Source organism: Emys orbicularis, chromosome 18 (genome assembly GCF_028017835.1).
Source record: "Emys orbicularis isolate rEmyOrb1 chromosome 18, rEmyOrb1.hap1, whole genome shotgun sequence".
NCBI lineage: Eukaryota > Metazoa > Chordata > Testudines > Emydidae > Emys > Emys orbicularis.
The window spans coordinates 19,294,771-19,320,345 of record NC_088700.1 but is presented as its reverse complement, the minus strand read 5'-3'; the positions used below and the strand labels follow the sequence as shown (position 1 = coordinate 19,320,345).

At 46.5% G+C, this 25,575-nt stretch overlaps 1 protein-coding gene across 1 annotated transcript in view; it reads left to right on the top strand.

The window, feature by feature from the left end:
- Window positions 1-25,575, top strand: part of CACNA1B (calcium voltage-gated channel subunit alpha1 B) — a 502,784-nt gene that overhangs the window by 206,160 nt on the left and 271,049 nt on the right. The window contains exon 6 of the mRNA XM_065418603.1: window positions 7,695-7,882. Within this exon, the coding sequence (XP_065274675.1) occupies window positions 7,695-7,882 (188 nt within the window). The remainder of the gene's footprint in view (window positions 1-7,694; window positions 7,883-25,575) is intronic.

Here is a 25,575-nt window from a genome sequence, read left to right as displayed (position 1 = left end):
TGCAGTGACTTTTGATTTCAAGATGATTGGGGTTCTGATGTGCAGCTGTTTATTTGTGAGATCTCTAGAGGTTGCTGGGATAAGAGACAACACCATAGCATGAAGCGTGGGTTGGGACAGATGGCGAGCAGCAGGGAAGTCAGAGAGAGAGACAAATGAAAATTCTGGGAGGAGGACACAGGGGTGAAGGACTACACAGAGAGGGAAGTCAGAACTGGATGGAGCTTTGAGAAGGGCAGGCTGAGGGCGTGACCGTGAAGATGAGTGGGAGGGACAGTCCAGAGCTGGTGAGAAAGAGGAACTGGAAGGCCGCTAGCTAAGACTGGCCATCGATGTGATGGTTGAAGTCCCTGTGAATTAGGAGAGATGGGCAGATGGAAAAATCAGTCAGAGAGGAAGAAAAGTCCAGAGGGATGGTTCCAAACCCGGCTGAGGGAGAGACGAAGGAGGGAGTAGAGTGCGAGCAGGCCGAAGCTGAGAAGGAGGGGGAAGAATGAGGGGCTATGGCAGGTGAGAGGAAGGAGGAATCTATGGCATGACCACAGTCTTCCAGGTGGGGCGTGTAGGAAACAGAGAAGGAAGTGGCTACGGAAGCAATTGCGTGGGATTTGGGAAGAGTGTGATGCAGGCTGCTGGAGCATGGCCGGGGATGTTTAAGTACCAGTGTCTTGTAAGGGCGACACGGCTGGGCCCTTAGGATGCTCTGTTACAGAGTGTACAGTCTGCACAGCATACCCCATGTCCGGGCGGAGTGCTCACAGCTAGCACTGTGAAAATCCTGGGGATTGGTCCTGCTTTGAGCAGGGGGTGGGACTAGATGACCTCCTGAGGTCCCTTCCAACCCTGATATTCTATGATTCTAAGTGTCTACACGCTGACCCCTCCCATCTGCTGCACTGACTCCATAGTCAGCCCTGCCGTTACACGCAGTCCGATCAGCAATGCAGCACCTGTGGTTAGAGAGAGAGAACGCCCTCACAGCATGTTAATAAAAGGCCAGATGAAGGATAAGGATAAAACCTGGCAATTGCCATAAGAAACGTTGCGGCCTGGAAATGGGAAATTGGACCCTGCAGTGAAAATGACACGTGTCTACCTGCCACTGTGTAATAAACCCCAGAAAATAGAGGAGTAGGGCCTGGACACCCAGAGACCCTTAACTAAGGGCAGGTGCAACATCAGAATAGCTGCTTGAGGTGCAATTTAACTGTAAAAAACGCAGAACGTGTTCTTCTCCCCTCCTCCCCCCCCCCCGTCAGTTTTTAATCTTTTCATTAACATGGTGCCCAGTTGTATTAGGTGGTGTGGAATCACACAGGGAAAGAGTTCCTACCCCAAGGAGCTTGCAAGCTAAAAAACCTTTTCAGTGATTATCATTAAGCATCTGTTGCATTTATTTATTTAGATTTATACGAACCCTAATAAAAGAGTGTCCCAGCCAATGCTCTGGGAGGCCCTTGGCAATTCTGTAAAAACTCTGTTACAATAGTATCTTACATTGACACAGGGCTTTGCAAACCCAGAGTGAGATACTTTTCTTGAGTAAGGTAAGCGAAACCTGGCACAATGATCCAGGTAAGGGGGTTTGCAGAGAGCTGACTCCAAAGGAAAGCAAGAAGATTGCTGGAAGAAATGGATTTTAAGAAAGGATTTGTAGGAGGGGAAGAGAGCTATTTAAATGAACAGCTCTTGGGGGGGAAGGGGCTGCCTGACTTTTTGTTCTGTGTTTGTACAACAGCCCAATGGGGTTCTGGTCCAGGACTGGGGCTCAGAGATGCTACCACAATTCAAATGGGTAATAACAATATTGCTGGCCAGGGAGTGGAAGATCTTTCCCAAGCAGAGATGGCCGTGTAAGCAGTTATATAGAGCTTTGCTTTTTCAAAGAGCTTTACGGCTATTAGTTAAATGATCCTTACAACCCCCCGCCCCCCCCAGTGAGCTGGGTAGCTATTTAAATAGGTTTAAAAAGGCTGCCTGGCCATTGAATGATGTGGGACCTTCAGCTCTGTTCTGGGCTCAGAAATAACTTCCATCGAACACACGCACAAGGCCACTGAGCAGCAGCATGGGAGGCAGCGTTCCCTAGTGGTTAGAGCACTGGGCTGGGACTCGGGAGACACGATTTCTATTCCCTGCTCTGTCAGTATGTGACTGGCTGACCTTGGGCAAATCACTTCCCTTTGTGTCTGTTTCCCCATCTGTAAAATGGGAGTAATGATGCTGACCTTCTGGGTAAGGTGCTTTGAGATCTCCTGATGAGAAGCGCTAGATAACAGCTAGGATTGTTCCTATTTTACCCCCATTTTCTAGCTGGGGAAATAGAGGCACAGAGAAGGGAAGTAACTTGCCCAAGCTCACCCTGCAGCTCACGTGATAGAAATGGGGATGAGGTTTCAGAGGCTGGTTTCTCCGTTCCCTTGTGCCATGTGGAGTCATTTATGCCAGTGCAAATGGAGCGTGAAAAGCTCCTGAATCCACCTGGGAATGACTGGCGTGCAAGTGACAGCGTGGGGTCAGGGCAGCGGACAATCTGGCCCTAGCTCTCCAGAGTGACTGAGGGGATGCAATTGGGGAGATGTTTGTTTGAGATGACAGACGATTGCAAGGATATGGGAGCAGAGACACAGGTGGGAGTCAGACTGTTTGGGGCCTCGCAGGTGAGGAGGATGATCTGATGTGGTAGTGAGACAGCCGTCGTCTGGGCTGACGGACTGGGGACCTCCAGAGTGGAAATCGTGAGTGGCTAAAGAGCCAACGCTCCCTAAGGGGGAGCTGTAACAACTCACATCCTAGGTGGATCGGACTAGAGGGAGACCTGTAACACGTCTACACTGGTGGGTTACACTAGGAGACTGCCAACGAGTGAGTGTGAGGAGGGGAGAGCCCTGGATAAAGAAGATGGCTAGATTGGTGGTGTTTTGCGGTAGACCGGAGGTGGGGAGAGGTGAGAACCAGGGAACAGAAGGTTCAAGTGATCAGGTGTTGGTCTAAGCATCGCGTAATACTCTTCTTTATGCCCTTGGCAAAGCGCCACTTAGAATTCTCAGCCTTTTCCTCATTGACATGACGGGTTCGGTGGGTGGGGCAAAGGAGGGAAAGTGTTAGGTAGTTGCTGGGTTTTTCCCCGTTTAATGTTTGTAGCGTCTTTTAAAAAAAAAAGCCACAGTCCCATTCATGGTCACTTGGGAGCCATCTTGGTGGACAACATCATGATGATGTTATGACTGACAGATCTCTAGGCCAAGCGGAAGGCTGAGCCCTGTTTGTGGCATGTGATGTAACATACCCAGCTTAGCACTGCTCTTGGAGTAGCACTCAAGTATGGAACTGGGAGCCCAGCCAGAAGCTTGTGAGTACCATACATCATGGCATCTGGCATCTCGACAGGAGGGAAGCAGGGCCAGCTCCAGAATGAAGGTTATGACCTCCTTAAAGCCTCCACCTTACCAGCATATGAAGGAGTCTCTGTTAAAGGGCACCATGCAGCTCTCTGCGCTGTGGTTAATGTGTTCATCTACAGATGAATTACAGAAATTGATTCTACCCAGTTCCCTCTCCTCCCCTCCTCGCTGCATTTCTGAAAAGGCGGCGGGCGAGGTTTCCTGGATCTGGAATCCCTCGTGGGATTTGTGTGCAGGGAAAGCAAAGCATCCCGCTAATCTAATCAACCCAGCCTTTTAAACCTAAATGCCTAATCTCAGAAGAGGTGCATTAACAAGCTCAGGTCCATTTGCTCTGAGCATTGACTTCAGGGTGGAAATATGAACCTCCTCAGGAGCTGCATCCCTGCAACAGTAGTAGGTCTGGGGATCTGGGAAGTTAGGGGGATTCAGGCCTGGCCTTGTTCCCAGTCCCCAAATGAAACAGTCACTTGGGATTCTTATGGAAACCAAGAAGCAAAGAGCAGTAATTCAGAAAGCCGGTGAGCTCATGGGATATGAATGGAAATGTCATGGCCCACATCGACACAGCTTTAGTAATATGGCACAATGGGCTGTTCTGAGTTTATGGAAAAGACACTTTTTGTTTTGGTGAAAACCAGGCAAAAGTCTAAGATAGACTCACACATTAGTGTGCGATTTTCAGTGAATATGTGAGATATTTTCCACTCTCCATAATCTTCCATGCACTCATGTGTTGCTGACACAGAGAATTCTTTTATGCACACCCATTTGCACATATTCTCATTCATCATTCCCTGCTTACCAGACTCCAGAAGTTATGGCTACAAAATTGTCTTGAGATAGGAAGGCACCACACCCGTTTCTGAATTTTCCTTTGGACGCCTACCTAGTCCTTTGAAACATGCACTAGAGATTATGAGCCAATTCTGCATTGTTACACCAGTGTAAAAATCCAGAATAATCCCACTGAAATCAATCGTGTTATCCTGGATTTATAACTGAGATCAGATTGGGAACTCTTTGGGGTCTCTCCTTTTGAGTTTGTGTAGACTAGAGGTTTGTTTTAACTTGAGTTGATTGCTTGATTGTTAACTTGAGTTGCTAAAAGACTAATCTAGATGTGACCCAAACAGTTGTTCTGTGATGCAAACCTTTGTGGTTTAGTTGTATCCTGGGACAAACCTTTGTGGCATGGATTTAAAAACAGGTTAGCATTTAAAAACTTGAGTTAACTAGTATTCAGTTACAAGAACTCTAGACTTGAGCTGGGTGAAACTATTTCTTGTGATCCCTTTTTTCACCAAACAATGCAGATTCAGGTTGACTGAAAGAATTTGAGAATTTGGACTGATTTTGCCAAATTGTTTGTCAGGGGGAAAAAAGGAAATGTCTTCAGAAATGTCAAAACTCTTCATTTCAGCATGTCTGAAACAAGCATATTCAGTGATTTGCAGAGCCCTACTCTAGGCTGTGCATGTACAGCTCCTAGCACAGTGGGGCCCTAATCTCAGTTGCAGCTGGTAAGTCATTACTGGGATGCAAATGATGATAATTTGGCCGCATCACTTTGCAAACTTTTAAAAAAAATAGTAAGTGGAATAGCTAATTCCGATTCCCTCCCCTGCACTCTCTCTTTCACATGGACTTTAGAAGACCCGACTTGCTTGTCATGTCTCCTGCTCATAAGGTAATCAATACATGTAGTAATAGATGTTCATTGCCTTTAGAAAGGCTTACCTTGTAACAAAAGGCCAAACGTCAGAAAGCCGGCCACGCTTTTCCAAGGGGCCCCTGGAGAATTGTCCTCAAAGACTTTATTTTCTTCTTTCTTCTTGCTGCCTTGCCTCAGTAAACCCTTCAACATCCATTACAAGAGCCAAAGCGACCCACACGGGAGCCTGAGGGCAAAACCTTGTAATAAAGGGCTGGTGAGATGGGAAAAGGTTGCTTGCACACACCGTATTGTGAAATACCACAGAGCCAGGCTGCCAGACTTTCCTCTGCAGGCTTCTTTCTGTGTAATCATTATTATTATTTATTATTATTTTATTATTGCCCTCGCAGTGTCTTTCTGTAAGGACCTTTTCCTCTGCCAGCGTGTTATAAAGGGGCCTTCGTGTAAATGAAAAACGTGGCCTGGTGAGTTTATTTACTTTGAGAATCGAGCCCTGGGCTCCCAAAGCTTCTCCATCAACTGCAAGGCAGTAGAGTAATAACTGCTCTAGATAACAGTGAGCATGAAAACCAAGAGGAATATGGATATAAAGTGACTTTAATTTTTGGTGGGAGAGGAGGGGGTTTGAGTGTCTACCTGACAGGTGGTCGATCTTTGCTTAGTCATGACAACAAATTGCTATTTCTGACCTTGCTCAGAGCCAGCGGGATGGGGGAATCAATCATTCTTTGCTTATTCACGACACTGAGTGGATATTTCTGGTCTTGTCTCGGATGTGCTAGCTCACCCTTTCCACACATCCTCTAAGGTCTTCCTGAGTGGTAGAAGTCTTTACCTTCACCTTCAGTGGGGCTGGAGGACAACCACCATAGAACAGAGACTGTGTTTCGTACTCAGGGTCGCTTTACAAATGAATTAAATACGGATGACTACTGCAGTGATTGTGTAGGACCAGCAGAGCAGCCATTAGTAGTAGTTGTTCATTTATTATTTGTATTGTGGTGGTGCCTGGAGCCGGGGCCCCCACTGTGCTAGACTCTGTACAAACATGTAACATAGTGACAGTCCCATCCCCAAGGGCTTACAGTCCATTCTGTGTTCAGCGCTTGGCAGCCATGGACATAAAAACCTGTTTCAATGAGAGAAGTCGCATTGGAAAGGGCATGCCAGCCTCCTCCTCTACACTCTCCAACATGGGCCAGGAGGGAGTTGGTATGCCCTGGCCCCAGAGCCTCTGTTGAATATTTCCCTGCTAGATGGCCCCTACAGCTGTTCAGCATTGCCTTCTTTGCACTGGGGAGGAGCACAAAACTTGCTAAGAGACATGAACCCACTGCCTTCGGTCCCAGAGGTTAGCATGCTCTCAGCTGTGCTACACGGACTATGGTATCATGAGCCTCTGGCCTGCATTGCTGAAGTTACAGGGCTCAGTTCTCCTCTCTGTCCTACTGTCTGGTCCCAGAGAAAAGTTAGAGCCGTTTAGGTGCAGCTCTAACTTTCACCGCTGGCATTAGGCACTCCTTGTACCTCTGGGTATGGTTTCACTTCACGCTGGAGATCTATGTCCAACTTGAGTAGACATGCCCACACTAGCTATGATCAAGCTAGTGGGCGGCGTGAGCGGTGGGATGGGCTAGCCGTCTTGAGTGCGTAGCTCCTCTCCTGGGCGGGATCAGACTCGGGGGCTGCTAGGCCCTCCCACTGCCATAGCTACACGTCTGGTTTCAGCATGCTAGCTAGATCAGAGCTCGCGTGGGTCTGTCTCCGAGCTTGGGGAGTGATTCCCAGCTCGAGAAGTGTAAACATACACTATATAGGATGGGGTTTAGCTTTGCTCTGCCCCTCCCTTCATGACTTCGCCCTTGGAGCACCCTCAACATTCTCCCTCCTGCCCCTTCTGCTGGGACAGCTGCTGTGCTAAGTGGCCTTAGCAGACCGGAGAACCTGCCTCATAATCTTTGTGTTTCTGTCCATCATCACTGGGGGGGGGAGGGAGAGCTCAGTGGTTTGAGCATTGGCCTGCTAAACCCAGGGTTATGAGTTCAATCCTTGAGGGGGCCACTTAGGGATCTGGGGCAAACATCTGTCTGGGGATTGGTCCTGCTTTGAGCAGGGGGTTGGACTAGATGACCTCCTGAGGTCCCTTCCAACCCTGATATTCTATGATACAATAGTAGTAATGTTAATACTTAGCACTTTTCTACACATTACAGTACATCCCTGAATCACAGTATTCATTCTGCTTTAAATCAAGGGCATCTCCTTGGTCTACTCTGACTATTAACGCTATAGTATTGCTCAGTTGGGGCCCCAAACATGGCACTAACACCATTGTGGGCTCTAGGTTTTGGACACATGGGGCCTGATTTTCATTTACACTGTCACTAAAGCCCCTATCACACACCCCTGGCAATGTAAAGGGCCTTACGTGGGCATACATTATAGCTACACCCACTTTAAGATCCCAAAATAGCAGAAAGGAACCTTCGTGTAAATGAGAATCAGACCCTGCTTCTCCTGGAGGCAGTTTGGTGAGAGCTCAGTGATACCGGTATGGTTGGGAGTCTTTGATCAGTAACTGTTTCCCTCCCCCACCCCTCTTGTCTCTGCAGGTGAGGAGGTGGGAGATTTTCCTTGTGGAGAGGATCCCCCGGCCAGGCAATGTGAGAATGGAACCACATGCAGGAAATACTGGCCAGGCCCCAACTATGGAATCACCAACTTTGACAATATTCTGTTTGCTGTGCTAACTGTCTTCCAGTGCATCACCATGGAGGGCTGGACTGACATCCTCTACAATGTGAGTATCACAGACAATATCCACAAAGAGATCTCCGGGCGATGTGTGAATTGCGTTTTTCTAGTCCACTGCGGGGGCAGGCTTCGCACAGATTCCCAGTGTGGAGAACAAAACAAGGAGGAACTTGTCAGTGGTTCATTCTTACTGAGATAGGATTAGAATTCTGGCTTGAACTGCAAAACACATCAGCTGGTTGGTGTTTTTCCATCAATAGCCCTCAGCCCAGGCTTTTCTGGGACTGTCCCAATTTTCTTAAGGCAGTCCTGTGGCCCGCGAGCACTGTGCTTTGTAGGACATTCCTTGATGCCTTATAATCCTTTACGGGTCCCACCAATCATTATCGCAGTCCAGAGAGATGGCATTTTGAGGCAGCATTCCTTGTATTTGCATACCTATGTAGTGACTTTTGATTCACCATGATGATACCATGCCAAAATGTCATCAGGTTACATTGCAATGTACTGATGCAGTTTCACACCAAATGGGTTTATCCCATTGTAGGAGCTCCAAGCGTTGAGTCCATCCTCACTATTTCTTATAGAATATATTTCATCAAAGGCCTAATAGAAGTGGCACAATCAGTGACTCCTTGACATTCGTCTCTTGTATCTAAGGGCTTTCCAATACACCTAGTGCTGTGTATTGTAACATGCTTGAAGGAACATAGGTAGATGATGGTCTCAAATGGAGGGCTGGTTTGGGTTATTCTGGGAGCATTTTACAAGCCACATTCTTACCTGCCGTATCTCCACTGACTTGGGCGGAGCTGCACCCAGGATGAATGTGGTCTTTTGGGTCTGAACCTTCATTGCCTTGCACTTTGTTTAGTCATTTACACGTGTGCAAAGTGGGTACAAAAGGCTACAGTTTAGATCTGAGAGTATTTTCCAGCGGTTTTGAACCCTCTTTGTGCCATGTAGGTGACTGCACTCGGCACAAGGGAGTAGAGCACGCTGGTTGTAGAACACGCTCATGAGTGCTAGTGACACCGAAATGTTTTGTATTTAATTGAGGGGTTTGTGTGATAATAGCCAATGCAGCAGCATGCTTCGGGGCAGGGAGACATTTATAGGGTGCCTTGAGTAGTGCTATAAAGCATGAGGCCAAAAGCGATGTGACTTGTAACCACTCCAGAAGTGCTGCAACCTCCTGCTTTACAGGCCTAATGGGCTTTATTGCTTATCGTGGAATGGAATTTAGACATAAGGGAAAGAGTCAGACAATTGCATTTACTGAGCATTATTGGAATGGGCACAGCCAGTGACCTATGAAGACTTAAGTTGTGCTCAGTGTTTTAAAAACCATTTAATTCTGGGCTATGGGACCCCTTCCCTCTGGATATTTCTCTGACAGCAGGACAGCATGGTTAGCAGCAAGCACGGTAAACTGTAAGGTGCAATTCTGCTTTATTTGAAGCCGATACATCTCATTTATTCCCTTCTCTTTTCATTGCACAAGTCTTCATTTCTCGACAATCGCCGGCCCATTTAGATTGGTCGCAGAAGTCTGCAACCGCGAGGTGGAGGGAAGGCCTCACTTCCCAGCCGTGTTCCCCCCTCCACTCCCTGCCTATTTCATCACACAACCAGTCCCCCCAGACCCATTCACTGACCCTTTCTCTTCTCTCCACAATCAACAATCATGCGAAAAGCCCATTAGAGTCCTGGTTTTGACTTATTAATGAATAAATGGCATATTAGATCATCTTCCTCCAGCCTGCCTTTTGTCTAGCATGCAGGGAGCAGAGTTGGCTATTGGAATTGATTTGGGGTTGCTTTGAAGTTATTGCAGTACCATTAACCTAATTGGAAACCGATACATTGATCTGGGGCAGCAAGGATTGGCTGTGCAAACGTGATTCGGACGCTGCAGATCTTGTCTGTGGAGCAATAAGCCCCAGCCGCTTATCCCTGGTTAAGCCTTAGATGTCAGGTGGATTTCCCATCACCTACAAGTGGGAGGCTCTGTGAATGGCTGAGGACAATGTTTCTTAGGCTGTGACGCTGTCATTCCTGTGGGAGCACAAATGCAACCATGGACAGTTCAAAAATGGAGGATTGTTTTTCTTTCCAACAATTCTATCCTATTTCTGATCTGCCTGTTTCCATGATATCAGAAGCCCCAATTCAGGAAGGTTCTTAAGCATGTGTGTAACTTTAAGCCAATGAGCATGTGTGTAACTTTAAGCATCTGCCTATCACCATGGTATCCAATATCCCTTTGACTTCAACAGGAATGCGCACATGCTTAACTCTGTGCATGTGACTAAGTACCATTGAGAAACATGGCCAAAGAGTCACCTAGCCATCTAGATTCAACTAAAGCAGAGTTAGATAGACAATAGCCAGGTCTGCCTGTTTCCATATTACAGTAACTCCTCATTTAACGTCGTCCCGCTTAACGTTGTTTCAATGTTACGTCCCTGCTCCATTAGGGAACATGCTCCTTTAAAGTTGTGCAATCCTCCCTTATAACGTCCTTTGGCTGCCTGCTTGTAAGATTCTGTGGAAGAGCAGCGTCTTTACAAGGGAGCATTGCACAAGTTCCGCTTCTCCGCCTCCTCCCCCTCCCTCCCAGCGCTTCCCCCGCTGTTTGGCGGCGCTTAGGACTTTCTGGGAGGGAGGGGGAGGAGCAGGGATGCACCGCGTCTCCACTCCCCCTCCCTCCCAGAAAATCCTAAGTGCCGCCAAACAGCTGTTTAGTGGCGTTTAGGATTTTCTGGGAGGGAGGGGGAGGAGTGGAGATGCAGGGCTTCTCCGCTCCTCCCCCTCCCTCCCAGCACTTCGCGCTTAGGACTTTCTGGGAGGGAGGGGCAGGAGCGGGGAAGCGCTGCATCTCCGCACCCCCTCCCTCCCAGAAAGTCCTAAGCGCCGCCAAACAGCTGTGCGTCCTCCGGAGAGGAGGTGGAGTGGGGGTGGGAAGAGGTGGGCCTGGAGTGGAGCAGGGACAGGAAGAGGCGGGCCTAGAGCATTCCTGGCAAAGTCCAAGCCTGTTCTTCTCCGGGGAAGCTGCCGCTGCTGCTGCAAAGGTGTTTCCTAGCGTTCTTGCCTGCAGCGGGCTGTACCTGTGTGGGGTAAGCCTGGGGCACTTCCCAACCACAGTACAGTACAGTACTGTACCGTATATAATGCCTTTTGTCTGCCTCAAAAAAATTTCCTTGGAACCTAACCCCCCGCATTTACATTAAATCTTATGGGAAAATTGGATTCATTTAACATTGTTTCACTTAAAGTTGCATTTTTCAGGAACATAAATACAATGTTAAGTGAGGCGTTACTGTACCTGTCCCTCTGCCAGCTGCATCCCCTATATCCCTCTGATGGTACACTCCTATCACTTACTAGTGAGCTGTGCTGTTCACAGGGTAGCAGCAGAGTGAAAAGGGGGGGGGAGGGATAAGAGAGGAGAAAAGGGAAGATCCATCTGGTTTGTTGTTTTGTAATTGCTTAGTATCAGAGGGGTAGCCGGATTAGTCTGTATCCACAAAAACAACGAGGAGTCTGATGGCACCTTAAAGCCTAACAGATTTATTTGGGCATAAGCTTTCGTGGGTAAAAAACCCACTTCTTCAGGTGCCACCGGTCTCCTTCCTTGTTTTTGTAATGGCGTAGTTTTCCTCTCGTTTCCCCCAGTGCCTACTCGTATAATTTAGAAACATACAACAGAGACACTAAGCTCATCAGAGCAACTGTGCAGTGATGCAACTATCAGACTGTGCACAACAGAGAGTACCCAGCCCATCAAAGCCTGCGGCTCCAACCAACCCAGCTGCGTACCAGCTATTCTGTAGACTTTGCTGCCTGCGCTGGCTGAGTCTAGAGTGTGGAAGTGAGCCAGAAGGACACTGCATTTTGTATCCATCGCTCTACAAGCATGTTACAAAGGGAGGGTGCGAGGGTCGTGATCCTCACTAGATAGAGGAGGGGAAATGAAGTATAGAGCAAGACAATGAGTTGTCCAAGATGTGTCAATAGCAGAATCTAGATCATGCTGACTCATTGCCCCATGCTCAGTCCATTAGACTACAGCTACCTCTAGGGCAGAGCCCAAACTCAGGGACCGAAGCCATGTCTCTGGACTGCCAGCCCCATATTGTGACCCACTCTTCCCTGCCCGTGTGCCTAAAATGCAAAACAGGAGACGCCTGGATATTTTCTCTGGTTTGTTAATAATCATAGAATCATAGAATATCAGGGTTGGAAGGGACCTCAGGAGGTCATCTAGTCCAACTCCCTGCTCAAAGCAGGACCAATTCCCAACTAAATCATCCCAGCCAGGGTTTTGTCAAGCTGGACCTTAAAAACCTCCAAGGAAGGAGATTCCACCACCTCCCTAGGTAAAGCATTCCAGTGCTTCACCACCCTCCTAGTGAAATAATGAGCATGTGCAGTACATAGCTCCATAATCTATCCAACGCTTTAAGAAACAGAGTAAGACGTGGCTTCTACCTTGCAGAGCCTAGTCTGCCCCTCTTTCCTCCCCTCCCCCGGAACATATTGAGGGCCTGGTTATTGGTTAAGGAGTTTGCTTTGCTCTAGGAGCATTCTGCCAGGGAGGAGAAGGTTTCTGGGCTGGGACAGGTGAGGGTGGATTAGGACTTTAAAAGGGTGGAGCATGTCCTGATAGGAGACCAACCTTCTGGTCTCTTCTGCTTTCCCCAGGTGAACTTGCCAGCCCCTGGATGCAGGTTTTTCACCTTGGCCAAGTCGTGGATCCACTTTTTGTTGTGATGCTTAATTAATATTTGCAAAGTGTTGTGAGATCCTGAGATGAGCCTCCAGGGAGGTACAAGTATGAGTATGCTTTTGTAAGGAATCAGGGCTGAGACTTCTCATGCCGTCAACTGCCTAGGAGCCGTGAAAAGGTCATCTCCCTGTTCCCAGCAGGGCTGTTCCTATTCCACTGCCTTTGAGTGAACACTGTCCAGCTCCTGCTAGATTTTGGTTTTACTTGGGCTGGGAAGGCCGTTTACTTTTCCTCTTGCTTTCCGCTGTTAAAATGGGCTACCATGGAGCGGGGTCCGTCCTAGGGACTGAAAGTGGGTTATCCTGCCGGGCAGTCTGGGGCCCAAGGCCATTATGGGGAAGTTGAGGTTGCAATGAGCTTGGAGGGCCGTTTCCTCCTGAAAAACAAGCGGATTGATTGTTTGATTGCTTTGGATCAATAGCACTCTGTCGCTGTTCATATTTCTCGGCTACAGCCAGCGCTGCTGCTGCGCTCTACCATGAGGGCAGTGGAAAGAGGTACGGCGTTTACCCTATGTAAGTCATTGTTAGGGTCACTCATAAACCCAGAAGAGCATCGCTCGCGTCCTAGCTGCTTAGCCAGTTCCTCATTAACGTCACCAGGGAATAGGAGTGGTTTCCTTCCCAAAGCAACTTTGGGCTGATAGAAATAACCAATTCTGATTGGTCCTGTTGTCGGAGCCCAAGCCCTAGAGCTCGGGTCTCGGCTGGCAACTAAACCCCAGAGTTCTGGCCTGTTTAGGCTTAGTGCTGTGATTCAGCCCATTGGAAAGATGGGCCTGAGCTGTAGCATTGGGATTTGGACCTGAAGTTCCCCCAAAGCTTTTGGGGGGGGGGGGAAGGGGTTGGATCTGATTCTTCCTGTTCTGGAGATAGACGACCTGCAGAGATCAAATCCAGGCACAAACTTCCCCAGCCAAGGAGGGCGCTTTGGGTCTGGTTTGCCATTTGGGCTCAGCTCTTTCACAAAGGGTCTTTTTAGGAGCAGCAATGGTTCTGTGGACTGTTTAAGTGTTTCTAAAGGATGGTGCTGACTTCACATCTGATATGGACATGACCTTCCCACGGGTTCTTCGAGAGTAACACAGCAGGCAGAAGGCAGGGCTTCGTGATAGATAAGACTGGCTTGGAAATCCTTAAACCCCTCTCCATGATAATAAACGGAGGACTTATAAAGGCAAGGGGGCGGCTCTCAGGTTTTCATGGACTGCAAAAATGTCTTTCCCCCTTTGCCTCACTCATCTGCCGGTTATGCTTTTATGGGAGTTTCCCTTTCATTGGAGTCAATGAAAGCTTTCTAGCAAGACTTTATGTGGAAAGTGATTTATGCTTGAGGCAAAGAGATTAAAGCATCAATCAGGTAAAATGCTTTAAGAATAAGCTGGGGGAAGCTAATTTCTGAAACAGTAGCACAATAACAGCAGAGTAATCGCTCCAAACAAGCTCTTCTGCATACCGCAGGCTCACCAGCTGTGGCCTGCACCCAGCCAGAAAGCTGCTGTGAGTTTTAGAGAGCAGCAGATGATTTAGAAACAGTCCCTTTGTCTTGTGGTGCTAATGACGGGGAACCATCTTTTCTCCCGCAAAGAGCAGAGCCAAAATTCTCTCCTACTGAGAGAACCCCAAGGCCTCAGCATAATCTGAGAACATGATTAAAGCATAGACTGAGCCCATCTACACGGCCATTACACTGTTTTAAATGTGTTGGAAGACTAACGTGCCATAACCATTTTCCCCATCGTGGCAGAACATGTGTTCTCAACATGGACTCGGGAACCAGTTTCCCTTGTCACAGCCCGCCGCCTTTTCTTTGTGGCTCATTGAGAAGATGGACCTGAAACTTTTCTCTGTTGTAGCACGGGGTCACATTATGTAGAAGGTTGAGAACAATTGTGGGAAGATGATAGAGTACAGATGGGACCACAGAGATTCCTCCGTAACATATGGCCAGATTCTGAAACCTTTACTCATCCAGGGTGGTACCTTACTGTGAGAGTAGCCTGCTGAAATACAAAATAACATTGTTCCTTGGACTCTGGAAGCCATAGCTTTTCTCTGTACAGCACAGATGTGACTGTATCTCCCAGTAGAATACTGCCTACTGTTCTGGGCACCTTGATACTAGATACACATCATTACATTGGAGGAAACTTGGAGAACAAGAATTAAGAGGCTGGAGGGACTGAAGATTAAAAGAACTTAATGTGTATAGCTTGGCTAAATGATTGCTCAAGAGGATTAAGATAACTGCCTAGAAGTGTTTATAATAATTTACATGGCTCCTTTCATCCTAAAGTGCTTTACAAATTATATACGGGTACACACCATACAGCACCACTGAAGTACAGCCTCCTGTGGGGTGGGGATTGGAAACCAACCAGCAAACAGTGAGGGACGGGGAGTTTTGAACAAGGACATCAGAGCAAACCTCTACTCTTGCTAAATGTTCCATAGGATCTTTAGAATAAAATTATTACCCACCACAGAGCCCAGGAGTCCTAGTCATGGACAAAGGACCCCACTGAGCTAGGCCCTGTACAAACGCCAGCTAAAAAGATGGTCCCTGCCCAAAGAAGAAGACAAGACAGTGGGTGGATACAGGGAGGCAGATCGGGGGGACCAAGAGGAAACATTTGAGACCATATCGGTCAGCATGATGGACAGTGATCTTGCTGCACCACCAGCCTCTCCATTGTCAAGCTTTTTGTTGGCACCACAACGAAGGAAAGTTTTAAGGAGAATGAGTTAGTTGTGCCAATGTTTACAGGGAGTGCAGATGTTTAGAGGGCGCTCCTTCCAAGTATGAGGGGCAGCACAGGAGACAGTATGCAGGGTGGACAAGGCCTTGCTTTTCCAGGTCTCGTCTATGGAAAGTGAGTTGCGTGGGACCTAAATTTGATCCTGTGGACTGAAGTTTAATTTCTATTGAAGACTCTTATTGAAGCGTAGCATGGAGGAGTGAGTACACAGCACGTGCCCTGGGTTCTGCTCCCAAATAACTGTGTGTCTTGGGGCAAACTCTTTCACCTCTGCCTTGGTTTCCCCATCTGTAAAAGGGGGATTGTAATGGGATACTGACCCTTTAAGGCCAGAGGGGTGGTAGTTTGAGTTATCCTGTTCCATGTATCCAGGGAAGGAAATGAAGCAGTCCTGGGTTATAGTTTGTCTGGCAGAGGGAAGGTGAGGGAAAAACCAAAACCACTTTTTCTTTAAGGGCCTGGGACCAGGAGCCTTGTAGAGTGACAGGTCAAAGTCCCCCCCCCCCCCCTTTCAGCTGGCCCAGATAAAGGTTTGGGGTTATTAGATCCACCTGAAGAGGATTATGGTGGTGGTGAGATGACTGAGTGGGAGAATCTCAAAAGGATGCTCCAAGCCCTATCAAGGAGGAGGAATCAGCTAGCTCCTGGTTCCCAGAAGGAGGGCTGTGAAACCTTGAAGGGTGAGTTTGTGGGCTGGCGGGGGAGGGCAGGACTCTCTCAGCCCCAGAAGGAGGGCTGTGAAACCCTGAACCTGGGGGGGAGGGGTGTCAAAAGGACCTCACTTTGGGGAGCTGAACTAGATTGAATAAATTACTCCCCAAGACAGAAGAGGATATTGTTTTGCTATAAGTGGATTATTCTGAGAGCCCAGAAGGAAACCAAGGAAGGATGAAGGGGATGCAAATAAGAACAATGCGATGAGACTGGGGAAAGGAAAACTGAGGTTGAATATCAGGGGGAAAAAACTTCTTAGCCGTGAGGTTCAGTAGACGGTAGAATAGTGTCCCCTGAGAAACACGGGAGCTCTATTGCTGGAGTTATTTCAAACTAGACTAGACAAAGTACTCAGGTCATCCTGCTCATGCAGGATTGTTCTTATCAGGTCTTTCTCCACCCCTAGTTCTAGAATTAGTTACAATATCCTTGGGTACAGTTCTTTACCTCTTTAAAATGTGTGTAGTATAGAATCATAGAAATGTAGGGTGGAAGGGACCTCAAGAGGTCATTGTCTTCTACTCCATGTCACAAATATAGTATGGTATGGCACACAGACATTATATGGGGTTTTTTTACCATACGTTCAGTGGCCTCCATATGAAATGAGTTTGTGGGCTCAATATAGGCTCTCATAGAAAAGTCCTGCAGCATTTAATGGGCCGTAGTGAATTCATAGATTGCAAGGCCAGAAAGGACCATTGTGATCATCTAGTCTGACCTCCTGTACCACACAGGCCAGAGACCTGCCCCACAATAATTCCTAGAGCAGATTGTTTAGAAAAAAAATCCAACCTTGATTCAAAACCTCTATTTAGTAAACTTACTGTCAAATTTTTGAACCATCCTGGAGAGTACAATAGAGCATTCTATCCCTGCTATAAAATTCTATAGGATATTTAAAAAGCACCTACTATTCAAAGGGATGTCATCTTCTACTAACTACTATGGGGTTTATAGCACCCAATTACATTTCTACAGAATCCTGTTGGCTTTCTCCCTGTCAAATTCTATAGGACTTTTCCATACAAAATGGGAAATGACTGCCTAGGAAGAAGTACTGCAGAAAGGGATCTGGGGGTCATAGTGGATCACAAGCTAAATATGTGTAACACTGTTGCAAAAAAAGCAAACATCATTCTGGGATGTGTTAGCAGGAGTGCTATAAGCAAGACACCAGAAATAATTCTTCCGCTCTCCTCTGTGCTGATTAGGCCTCAACTGGAGTATTGTGTCCTGTTTTGGGTGCCACAATTCAGGAAAGATGTGGACAAATTTGAGAAAGACTAGAGAAGAGCAACAAAAATGATTAAAGGTCTAGAAAACATGACCTAGATTGAAAAAATTGGATTTGTTTAGTGTGGAGAAGAGAAGACTGAGGGGGAACATAACAGTTTTCAGGTACATAAAAGGTTGTTACAAGGATTTGATGTAGTTGGGGATTGGTCCTGATCTCAGCAGGGGGTTGGACTAGATGACCTCCTGAGGTCCCTTCCAACCCTGATATTCTATGATTCTAAGGAGGTGGGAGAAGAATTGTTCTTCTTAATCTCTGAGGATGGGACAAGAAGCAATGGGCTTAAATTGCAGCAAAGGCGGTTTAGATTGGACATTAGGAAAAACTTCCTAACTGTCAGGGTGGTTAAGCACTGGAATAACTTGCCTGGGGAGGTTAGACAAACACCAGTCAGGGATAGTCTAGATAATACTTAGTCCTGCCAAAGTGCAGGGGACTGGACGAGGTGACCTCTCAAGGTATCTTCCAGTCCTACAATTCTATGGTGTATGTTTTCCACCGGGAGTAGGAGAGTCATTTCTGTTTGTCTCCTTCTCTTGTGCGACGTCAGTGGTTCTTGCTCTCTTCCATACCAGGACTCCTTCCTCCATCTCTTTCCAGGATCTAGCCAGACCCCACTCTCATTTTGCAAAGGCGAGGTGATTGCAACTCCCCTGCCACCTGCCCACGAGCTTCAGGTTGAGAAATCCCTGTGCTACACTTAACAGGAAATAAATAGCAACAGTGAGGTGTGCAAGTCCTGGAACCTAGTACTTTCACCCGTCCTGGGTGACATCCTGGCCCCATTGAAATCTATGTGAGCTTTGCCATTGACTTCAGTAGGGCCAGGATTTCATGTAGGATTATATATATATATATATATATATATATATATATATATATATATATATATATATATTTTTTTTTTTGTACAGGCGCTTAAACCTATTCGGGGGAGTTTGCCCTGCGAGATATGGAATGTCCTGCAGAACACACAAAATTTCAAATTTCTCTCTCTCAATAAGGAGAGATTGTAATATTTCTTGTAAGTGCAACATCTGTTTCTCCTGCCTAATACCAGTGGCCAATGGATATTTCGTATCTGTGAACTACTAGGGCTGAACTGCTATGCTAATATGTGCTTTGTGGTTCAAAAAAAAAATCAGAATTGACCCAAAACTTGAGCCTAATTTGAACCCAACCTTTAGTGGGCTTGAGAATGGCTTTTGATTAACTTGGTCCTATTTTTCATTTCTCCCTGTATCTCTGAATTTCCTGGTTCGTGTTAGAAATGGAAGTGGAAGGATCAAAATACAATGAGAAAATTTGTTCTCACTCTATTTCCAGCCCAACGAAGGCAGAAGTCCCTGGAATTTGGGGAGAGAATCTGTGCTCATGAGACTTTAGACCCAGTTATGTTTCCATAGCTCAGATAAGCATCTCCAGACTTTTGGATACTTCTTTCAGATGAACCTAAAAGACACATTGTTTGAGGTTTGCCCATCACTAAACCAAACGGTGAGTCCTAAAGTCTGGGGGTGTTTCTGGGATGTCTGTCAGGGAGGATTTGAGCATGACCAGCCTAGGCTGTGAGAGCCATCAGATTTTTAGCTGAGAAAAGAAAAATTACCCTCAAAGGAAGGTAGAAGTGGATTGAAGCTTGATATGGAACAAAAAAGAGGAGAAAAATAAATAAGATGAAGTAATGCAGCCCTCACTCTCATAGATAGGACTCACCTTTGGTAACTTAATGGAAGGATGAGTCAGTGGTTAGAGCACTTTCTTGTGCTCTGGGAGACCCGCATTCAATTCCTTCTCCCCCACAAACATCTGATGTGACCTTGGGCAAACCACTTAGTCTCTCTGTTTGTAGAAGGGTTTGTATAATAATGCTACCCTGCCTCAGAGGGGTGTTGGGATCACACAATAAAGACTGTGAGATGCCCAGATATTACAGTGGTGGGGGCAGATAAGTAGCTAAGATAGGTAGCTTCTGTTTGTGAGATTAATCTCTGTGCAGAGGCCAATACAAGTCTAGGCAGTACTTACGTTCTCCATTTAGGGTTTGAATGGCTTTTGCTGGCATTTTGCAAGGGGGTGGTTTTCACCCTGAGGTTATCTACCTGTGCTTGCATGTCTCACCTACTTTGCCTTAGCTGTGGAATAAGCCGGCAAACCCCACGGGGTTCCAAGGAGGTGGCTTTGAAATCACTGTTTTCTCAGAACGCACCTACCATCCCGCCATCAATTAGACGTGATTTTAACTGCCAGCCCAAATCCATACATGTTAGGCACCAGCATCAGCCTGAATTAACGAGGGCTCATTTGCACTTGATATTTATGTGCGCCTGAAGCTAGCTGTCTGCAGTGTCACTGGCTGAAGGGATTTATGGTGGGTTCGAGATCTCTCGCTCGCGTGTGTGTGTGTATCAGTTCTCATTGCTCTCAGTGAACATGCTGAGGAATAAAAACTGTTTAGCCAGCAAAAGCATGGGCAGCCAAAGGGGAAAAAATCACTTGGCAAAAATGTGGCTTTTAATGAAGCCACAAAGGAGGAGGAAAAAGGACAAGTAAAGGTTTTATTTTTTTCACCCTGGCCACATGTCAAGTTTCCAGGGTGACTTTTTTTTTTTTAAGCTGCATTCTCCGTTCTGTGCAACGGGTAGAATTTGAACTATTTGAAAGTGGGGTGCCATGAATCCAGATTGCAGAGGGCACCAGCGCCTGCAAAATGGACCGTGCAACCAAGGTTTTGGAAATCCCTTCCCTGGGATGCTGTGGGCCGTGATGCTGGATTCCTTCTTGGGTGGTTGCTTAGTCATAGGTAAGGGCCCTACCAAATTCACGGTCCATTTTGGTCAATTTCATGGTCATAAGATGTTTTAAATAGTAAATTTTATGTTTTCAGTAAATTTCACGGTGTTGTAATTGTAGGGGTCCTGACCCAAAAAGGAATTGTGTGTGTGGGGGGGGTTGCAAGCTTATTGTAGGGGGGGTTGTGACAACGCTACCCATACTTCTGCGCTGCTGCTAGTGGTGGCGCTGCCTTCAGAGCTGGGCAGCTGGAGAGTGGCGGCTGCTGGCCGGGCGCCCAGCTCTGAAGGCAGAACCACTGCTAGCAGCGGCACAGAAGTAAGGGTGGCATGGTCTGGTATTGCCACCCTTACTTTTGCACTGCTGCTGGCGAGGTGCTGCCTTCAGAGCTGGGCGCCCAGCCAACAGCCGCCGCTCTCTGGCTGCCCAGCCCTAAAGGCAGCGCAGAAGTAAGGGTGGCAATACCATGACCTCCCTAAAATAACCTTGCCACCCCCTGCAACTCCCTTTTGGGTCAGGACCCCCATCTTGAGAAACGCTGGTGTCCCCCATGAAATCTGTAGAGTAGAGGGTAAAAGCGCACACAAGACCAGATTTCAAGGTCTGTGACGTGTTGTTCATGGCTGTGAATTTGGTAGAGCCCTAGTCATAGGAATAACTACCAGGGGTGAGAAGATAGATGTCTGCCCACCTGCAGGTGTGTTGATGTCAGGCTGATTAATCTGAAGCTGCAGTGCTTTCTTGTGGGGCCTGGGACACAGCATGATTCACACTGTTGGGAACCAGAGGACGGACATAGAGTATGTCTGCGCTGCAGTCGGAGATGTCATTGCAGCTCTGGTACCATACCTGCACTAGGTTAGATCTAGCTAGCATGGCTAGCAATAGAAGTGAAGATGCGAGGGCATGGGACACAGAGGTCTAGGCGGGTTGGTACTGTCTACACCGCTGCATCTTCACTGATATTTTTAGCCATGCTAGCTAGATTACAGCTCTCTTGGGAGTGCCTACCTGAGCTGCAATCACACCTGCGATTGCAGCGTAGACATGCCCATTGGCAAACCCCACCGGAGGCTGGTGGCCTCATGGTGCAGCCAGTTGCAGGAAATAAGGAGTGGGGAGGATAAAATGTCAGAAGCTCGGAGGAGCTAAGAAACGTGCGATCGCTGAATGTTCTGAGACGAGGCTTCCGTGCAGCCTCCTCTTGCTCAGAAGCTCCCCCAACCTCCCTGCAGGGCACGGACGCAAAAGGCAAAGAAAGCAAGAGTAATCAGTCCTATTGGAGAGCTTCCCCTTTCATCTGTTGTCTGGGGGAAGGTGTCCTCTAGGGTGACCAGACAGCAAAAATCGGGACAGGGGATGGGGGTAATAGGAGCCTATATAAGAAAAAGACCCAAAAATCGGGAATGTCCCTATAAAATCGGGACATCTGGTCACCCTAGTGTCCTCAGGGCCTCCCGTATTCACCCAGGCCTAAGTTATTGTCACGGAAGTAGCTCTGATTAGCTAAATGTTCTGAACGCTGAGAGATGTGGCAGGGAACAGAGCAGCAGCAAACACAGGAGTTGCATTAAGGAGCCAGTGTAGCTTATGCCATTTGCACTGAGGCTCATGTGTATAGTGGGTTGTGTGTGAATACCAGAGCATGCTGTCTGTAATGGGGGAGCCCGTCTGCTGCAGAAATGGGCCACATCTATACTAGCCTTCTCCTTTTCGCCCCTGCAGCACAATGAGAAATTTACCAGCCTCCTCAGCCTCTAAAATAATGAGTGTCAAATATCATCCTCTATTTGATTAGGGATACTTTCACCTGCTAATGAGAAGCAGCCCTCTCTCTCACACACGCAGCGGCGATGGGTCCAGCTGCTACCACCGATGGAGGAAGCCTTTGGATTGTGTAAGCCTAGGCAATGGTGTGTTCCGTACAGACAGTGCCCACCCACAGTATGAGGAGTGACTGCTGCCAAGAGTGCAGCTGGATTAGTTAATTGACAGTGAATGGAGACTGCAAGGAGGAGGCTGGTAAGCTTAATTTCAGTACCAGGAAAATTGGTTGAAACTATAGTAAAGAAGAGAATTGTCAGACACATCGATGAACATGATTTGTTGAGGAAGAGTCAACATGGTTTTTGTGAAGGGAAATCATGCCTCACCAATCTACTAGAATTCTTTGAGAGGGTCAACAAGCAGGTGGACAAGGGTGATCCAGTGGATATAGTGTACTTAGATTTTCAGAGAGCCTTTGACAACGTCCCTCACCAAAGGCTCTTACGCAAATAAGCTGTCCTGGGATAAGAGGGAAGGTCCTCTCATGGATCGGTAACTGGTTAAGAGATAGGAAACAAAGGGTAGGAATAAATAGTCAGTTTTCAGAATGGAGAGAGGTAAATAGTCGTGTCCTGCAGCGGTCTGTACAGGGACCAGTACTATTCCACATATTCATAAATGATCTGGAAAAAGGGGTAACAGGGAGGTGGCAAAATTTGCAGATGATACAAAACTACTCAAGTTAGTTAAGCCCAACGCAGAGTTACAAAGGGATCTCATAAAACTGGATGACTGGGCAACAAAATGGCAGATGAAATTCAGTGTTGATAAATGCAAAGTAATGCACATTGGAAAACATAATCCCAACTATACATATAAAATTGATGAGGTCTAAATTAGCTGTTACCACTCAAGAAAGAGATCTTGGAGTCATCATGGATGGTTCTCTGAAAACATCTGCTCAATGTGCAGCAACAGTCAAAAAAGCAACGAGATTGTTAGTAACCATTAGGAAAGGGATAGATAATAAGACAGAAAATATCATATTGCCTCTATATAAATCCATAGTACGCCCACACCTTGAATACTGCATGCAGATGTGGTTGCCCCTTCTCAAAAAAGATATATTGAAATTGGAAAAGGTACAGAAAAGGGCAACAAAAATGATTAGGGGTATGAAACGGCTTCCGTATGAGGAGAGATTAATAAAATTGGGACTTGGAAAAGAGATGACTAAGGGGGAATATGATTGAGATCTATAAAATCATGACTGGTGTGGAGAAAGTAAATAAGGAAGTGTTATTTGTGCCTCATAATACAAGAACTAGGGGTCACCAAATGAAATTAATAGGCAGCAGGTTTGAAACAAACAAAAGGAAGTATTTTTTCACACAGCGCAGAGTCAACCTGTGGAACTCTTTGCCAGAGGATGTTGTGAAGGCCAAGACTATAACAGGGTTCAAAAAAGAACTAGATAAATTGATGGAGGATAGGTCCATCAATGGCTATTAGCCAGAATGGGCAGGGGTGGCGTCCCTAGCCTCTGTTTGCCAGATGCTGGGAGAGGGTGATAGGGAATAATCACTTGGTGATTGCCTGGTCTGTTCATTCCCGCTGGGGCACCTGGCACTGGCCACTGTCAGAGGACAGGATACTGGGCTGGATGGACCTTTGGTCTGACCCAGTATGGCCATTCTTATGTTCTTAGTGATAACAGAGACTGGGTAGCCCTCTTTCTTAGGACACAGGTTTGCACTTGGCCCTCGTTAGTCTTTCACTTGCTTGCATTTCCATATAAACCCAGAGCTACAACCACATACAGTAAAATGGTGGGAGGAGGACTGGGAGCAAAAATGCAGGAGGCTGGCAGCTGCTTTGAGTGGCACATCAGCAGGACAATGAAAAGTTGTGTGGGAGGAAGAATGAGCCCGTCTTCGCTCTGCCCACTGGTGGCAACTATAGATCAGAGCTCATGCAGAATTGTCAGTGGAGGATCTTCAGATGGTTCAATGTGGGGAACACTTGGGGATGAGCGAGCCAGTTCAGCAAAAAGAAGAATAAAGATGGGTCCGGCTCTTTTGCCTGAAACACAAACTGAACCCAGGAGCCCTGCTGGCTGTAGTGTTGAGATGTGTGAGATTTGGCTCAGAGCAGAGAGTCAGCACCGAGTCAGCACCAGGCCTGTGCACCATTTACACCATTTCAATCATCTTTTGAGGTCTTGAATGGAACTTTAGAGAGGCATAGTGCTGGCTTTTTGCACAGGGGTGAGTTTCACCCACTTTCTCTATCTATCTTATCCCTAAGCTACAGTGTATCTCAGGAATCTCATTACAGCCCAAGCTTTTGGCTCAATATTTATTAATTTAGCTGTTTGCTACTCTTCATTAAAAAGCACCCATCCAACACTCTGGGCACCCTTCACAACCTTTTAAAAATACATGTATAAATAAACAAACTCGCCAGTTACCCCCCTATCAAATCCAACCCAGTGAATAAAGATAGGCGAATAATGGATTTTTCAGATTACTGGCAATTCCAAAAAAATCAAGGAAAAATAAAATCATTTCCGGCGGATCTGAAAATGAAGCTTTTCAAAATGTTCAGCTAATTGAAAAGTGGGAAAAAATTGTCATTTTGATTTTAAATTAATTTTGTTAGACCTGAAATAAAATGTTTCGTTTTGAGCCATCATTAATGTTTTTCAGTTGTTTTTAGTAAATTTGAAGGAAATGAAAAGTTTGGTTTTGAACTGAAAAATCAAAACATTACGTTTGCAAAATATCAGAACAAAACATTTAAAGTTTTTCAGGTTTTATTTGGCTGAAACAATTTCGCAAAATCAACATGAATTCACGAAACACTTCAGTGCCACCAAATCTGCATTTTTTCCCCTCCAAAAATGTTTTGGCTAAAATATTTTGCCTCTATCTACCAGCAACAGACATATAACAAAAAAGAATTAAACTCTACACGCAGTCCCATTCCACATGACTGCTACCATGCCCAATCCATCTCCGATTGCTTAAATATGGACCTTCCAGTATGCACTGAAGGCCAACCCTGTCAGGCTGTTATGGACCAAGATGAGTAGTCAGCAGTAACCCAGAAGCAAAATAAAATTCTTTAATCTTTTGAGTGCTCATTGGTCTGCTTTAGTTTGCAGCAAGAAAAATCATTAATCATGTAGTACAAGGCAGAAGCACATTTTTTTCAGGATGGATTTAATTGCCAAAAATGTCTTCCTAGAAAATGTGAAAAACAACCTGTTTAATTGTGACCAATGGTTCGGTATGGAAATCCTTGTACATCTGCTTCATCCAAAGGAGAGATTCTGCATGCAGTGGGCTTTTTTTTTTTTTTTTTAAGAATAGCAAGTGATTAACAAAATATAAGGAAGGCAATAACAGAAGTGGGCTTTGTTTTGTGAGGTTGTGAGGATTTGGTAGTGGCTGAAGTTTTTGGTAGTGGCTGAAGTCTTTTTTCCATTCATATACAGGCAACCCCCCCATTAACCTTCCGCGAGAGCTTTGAGTAAGGACATCAGTAAATAATGGGCCAAATCCTGCAGTTGGATATCTATGTGCTGAGTGCTAGGCACTTTAGAAACACCCAGGG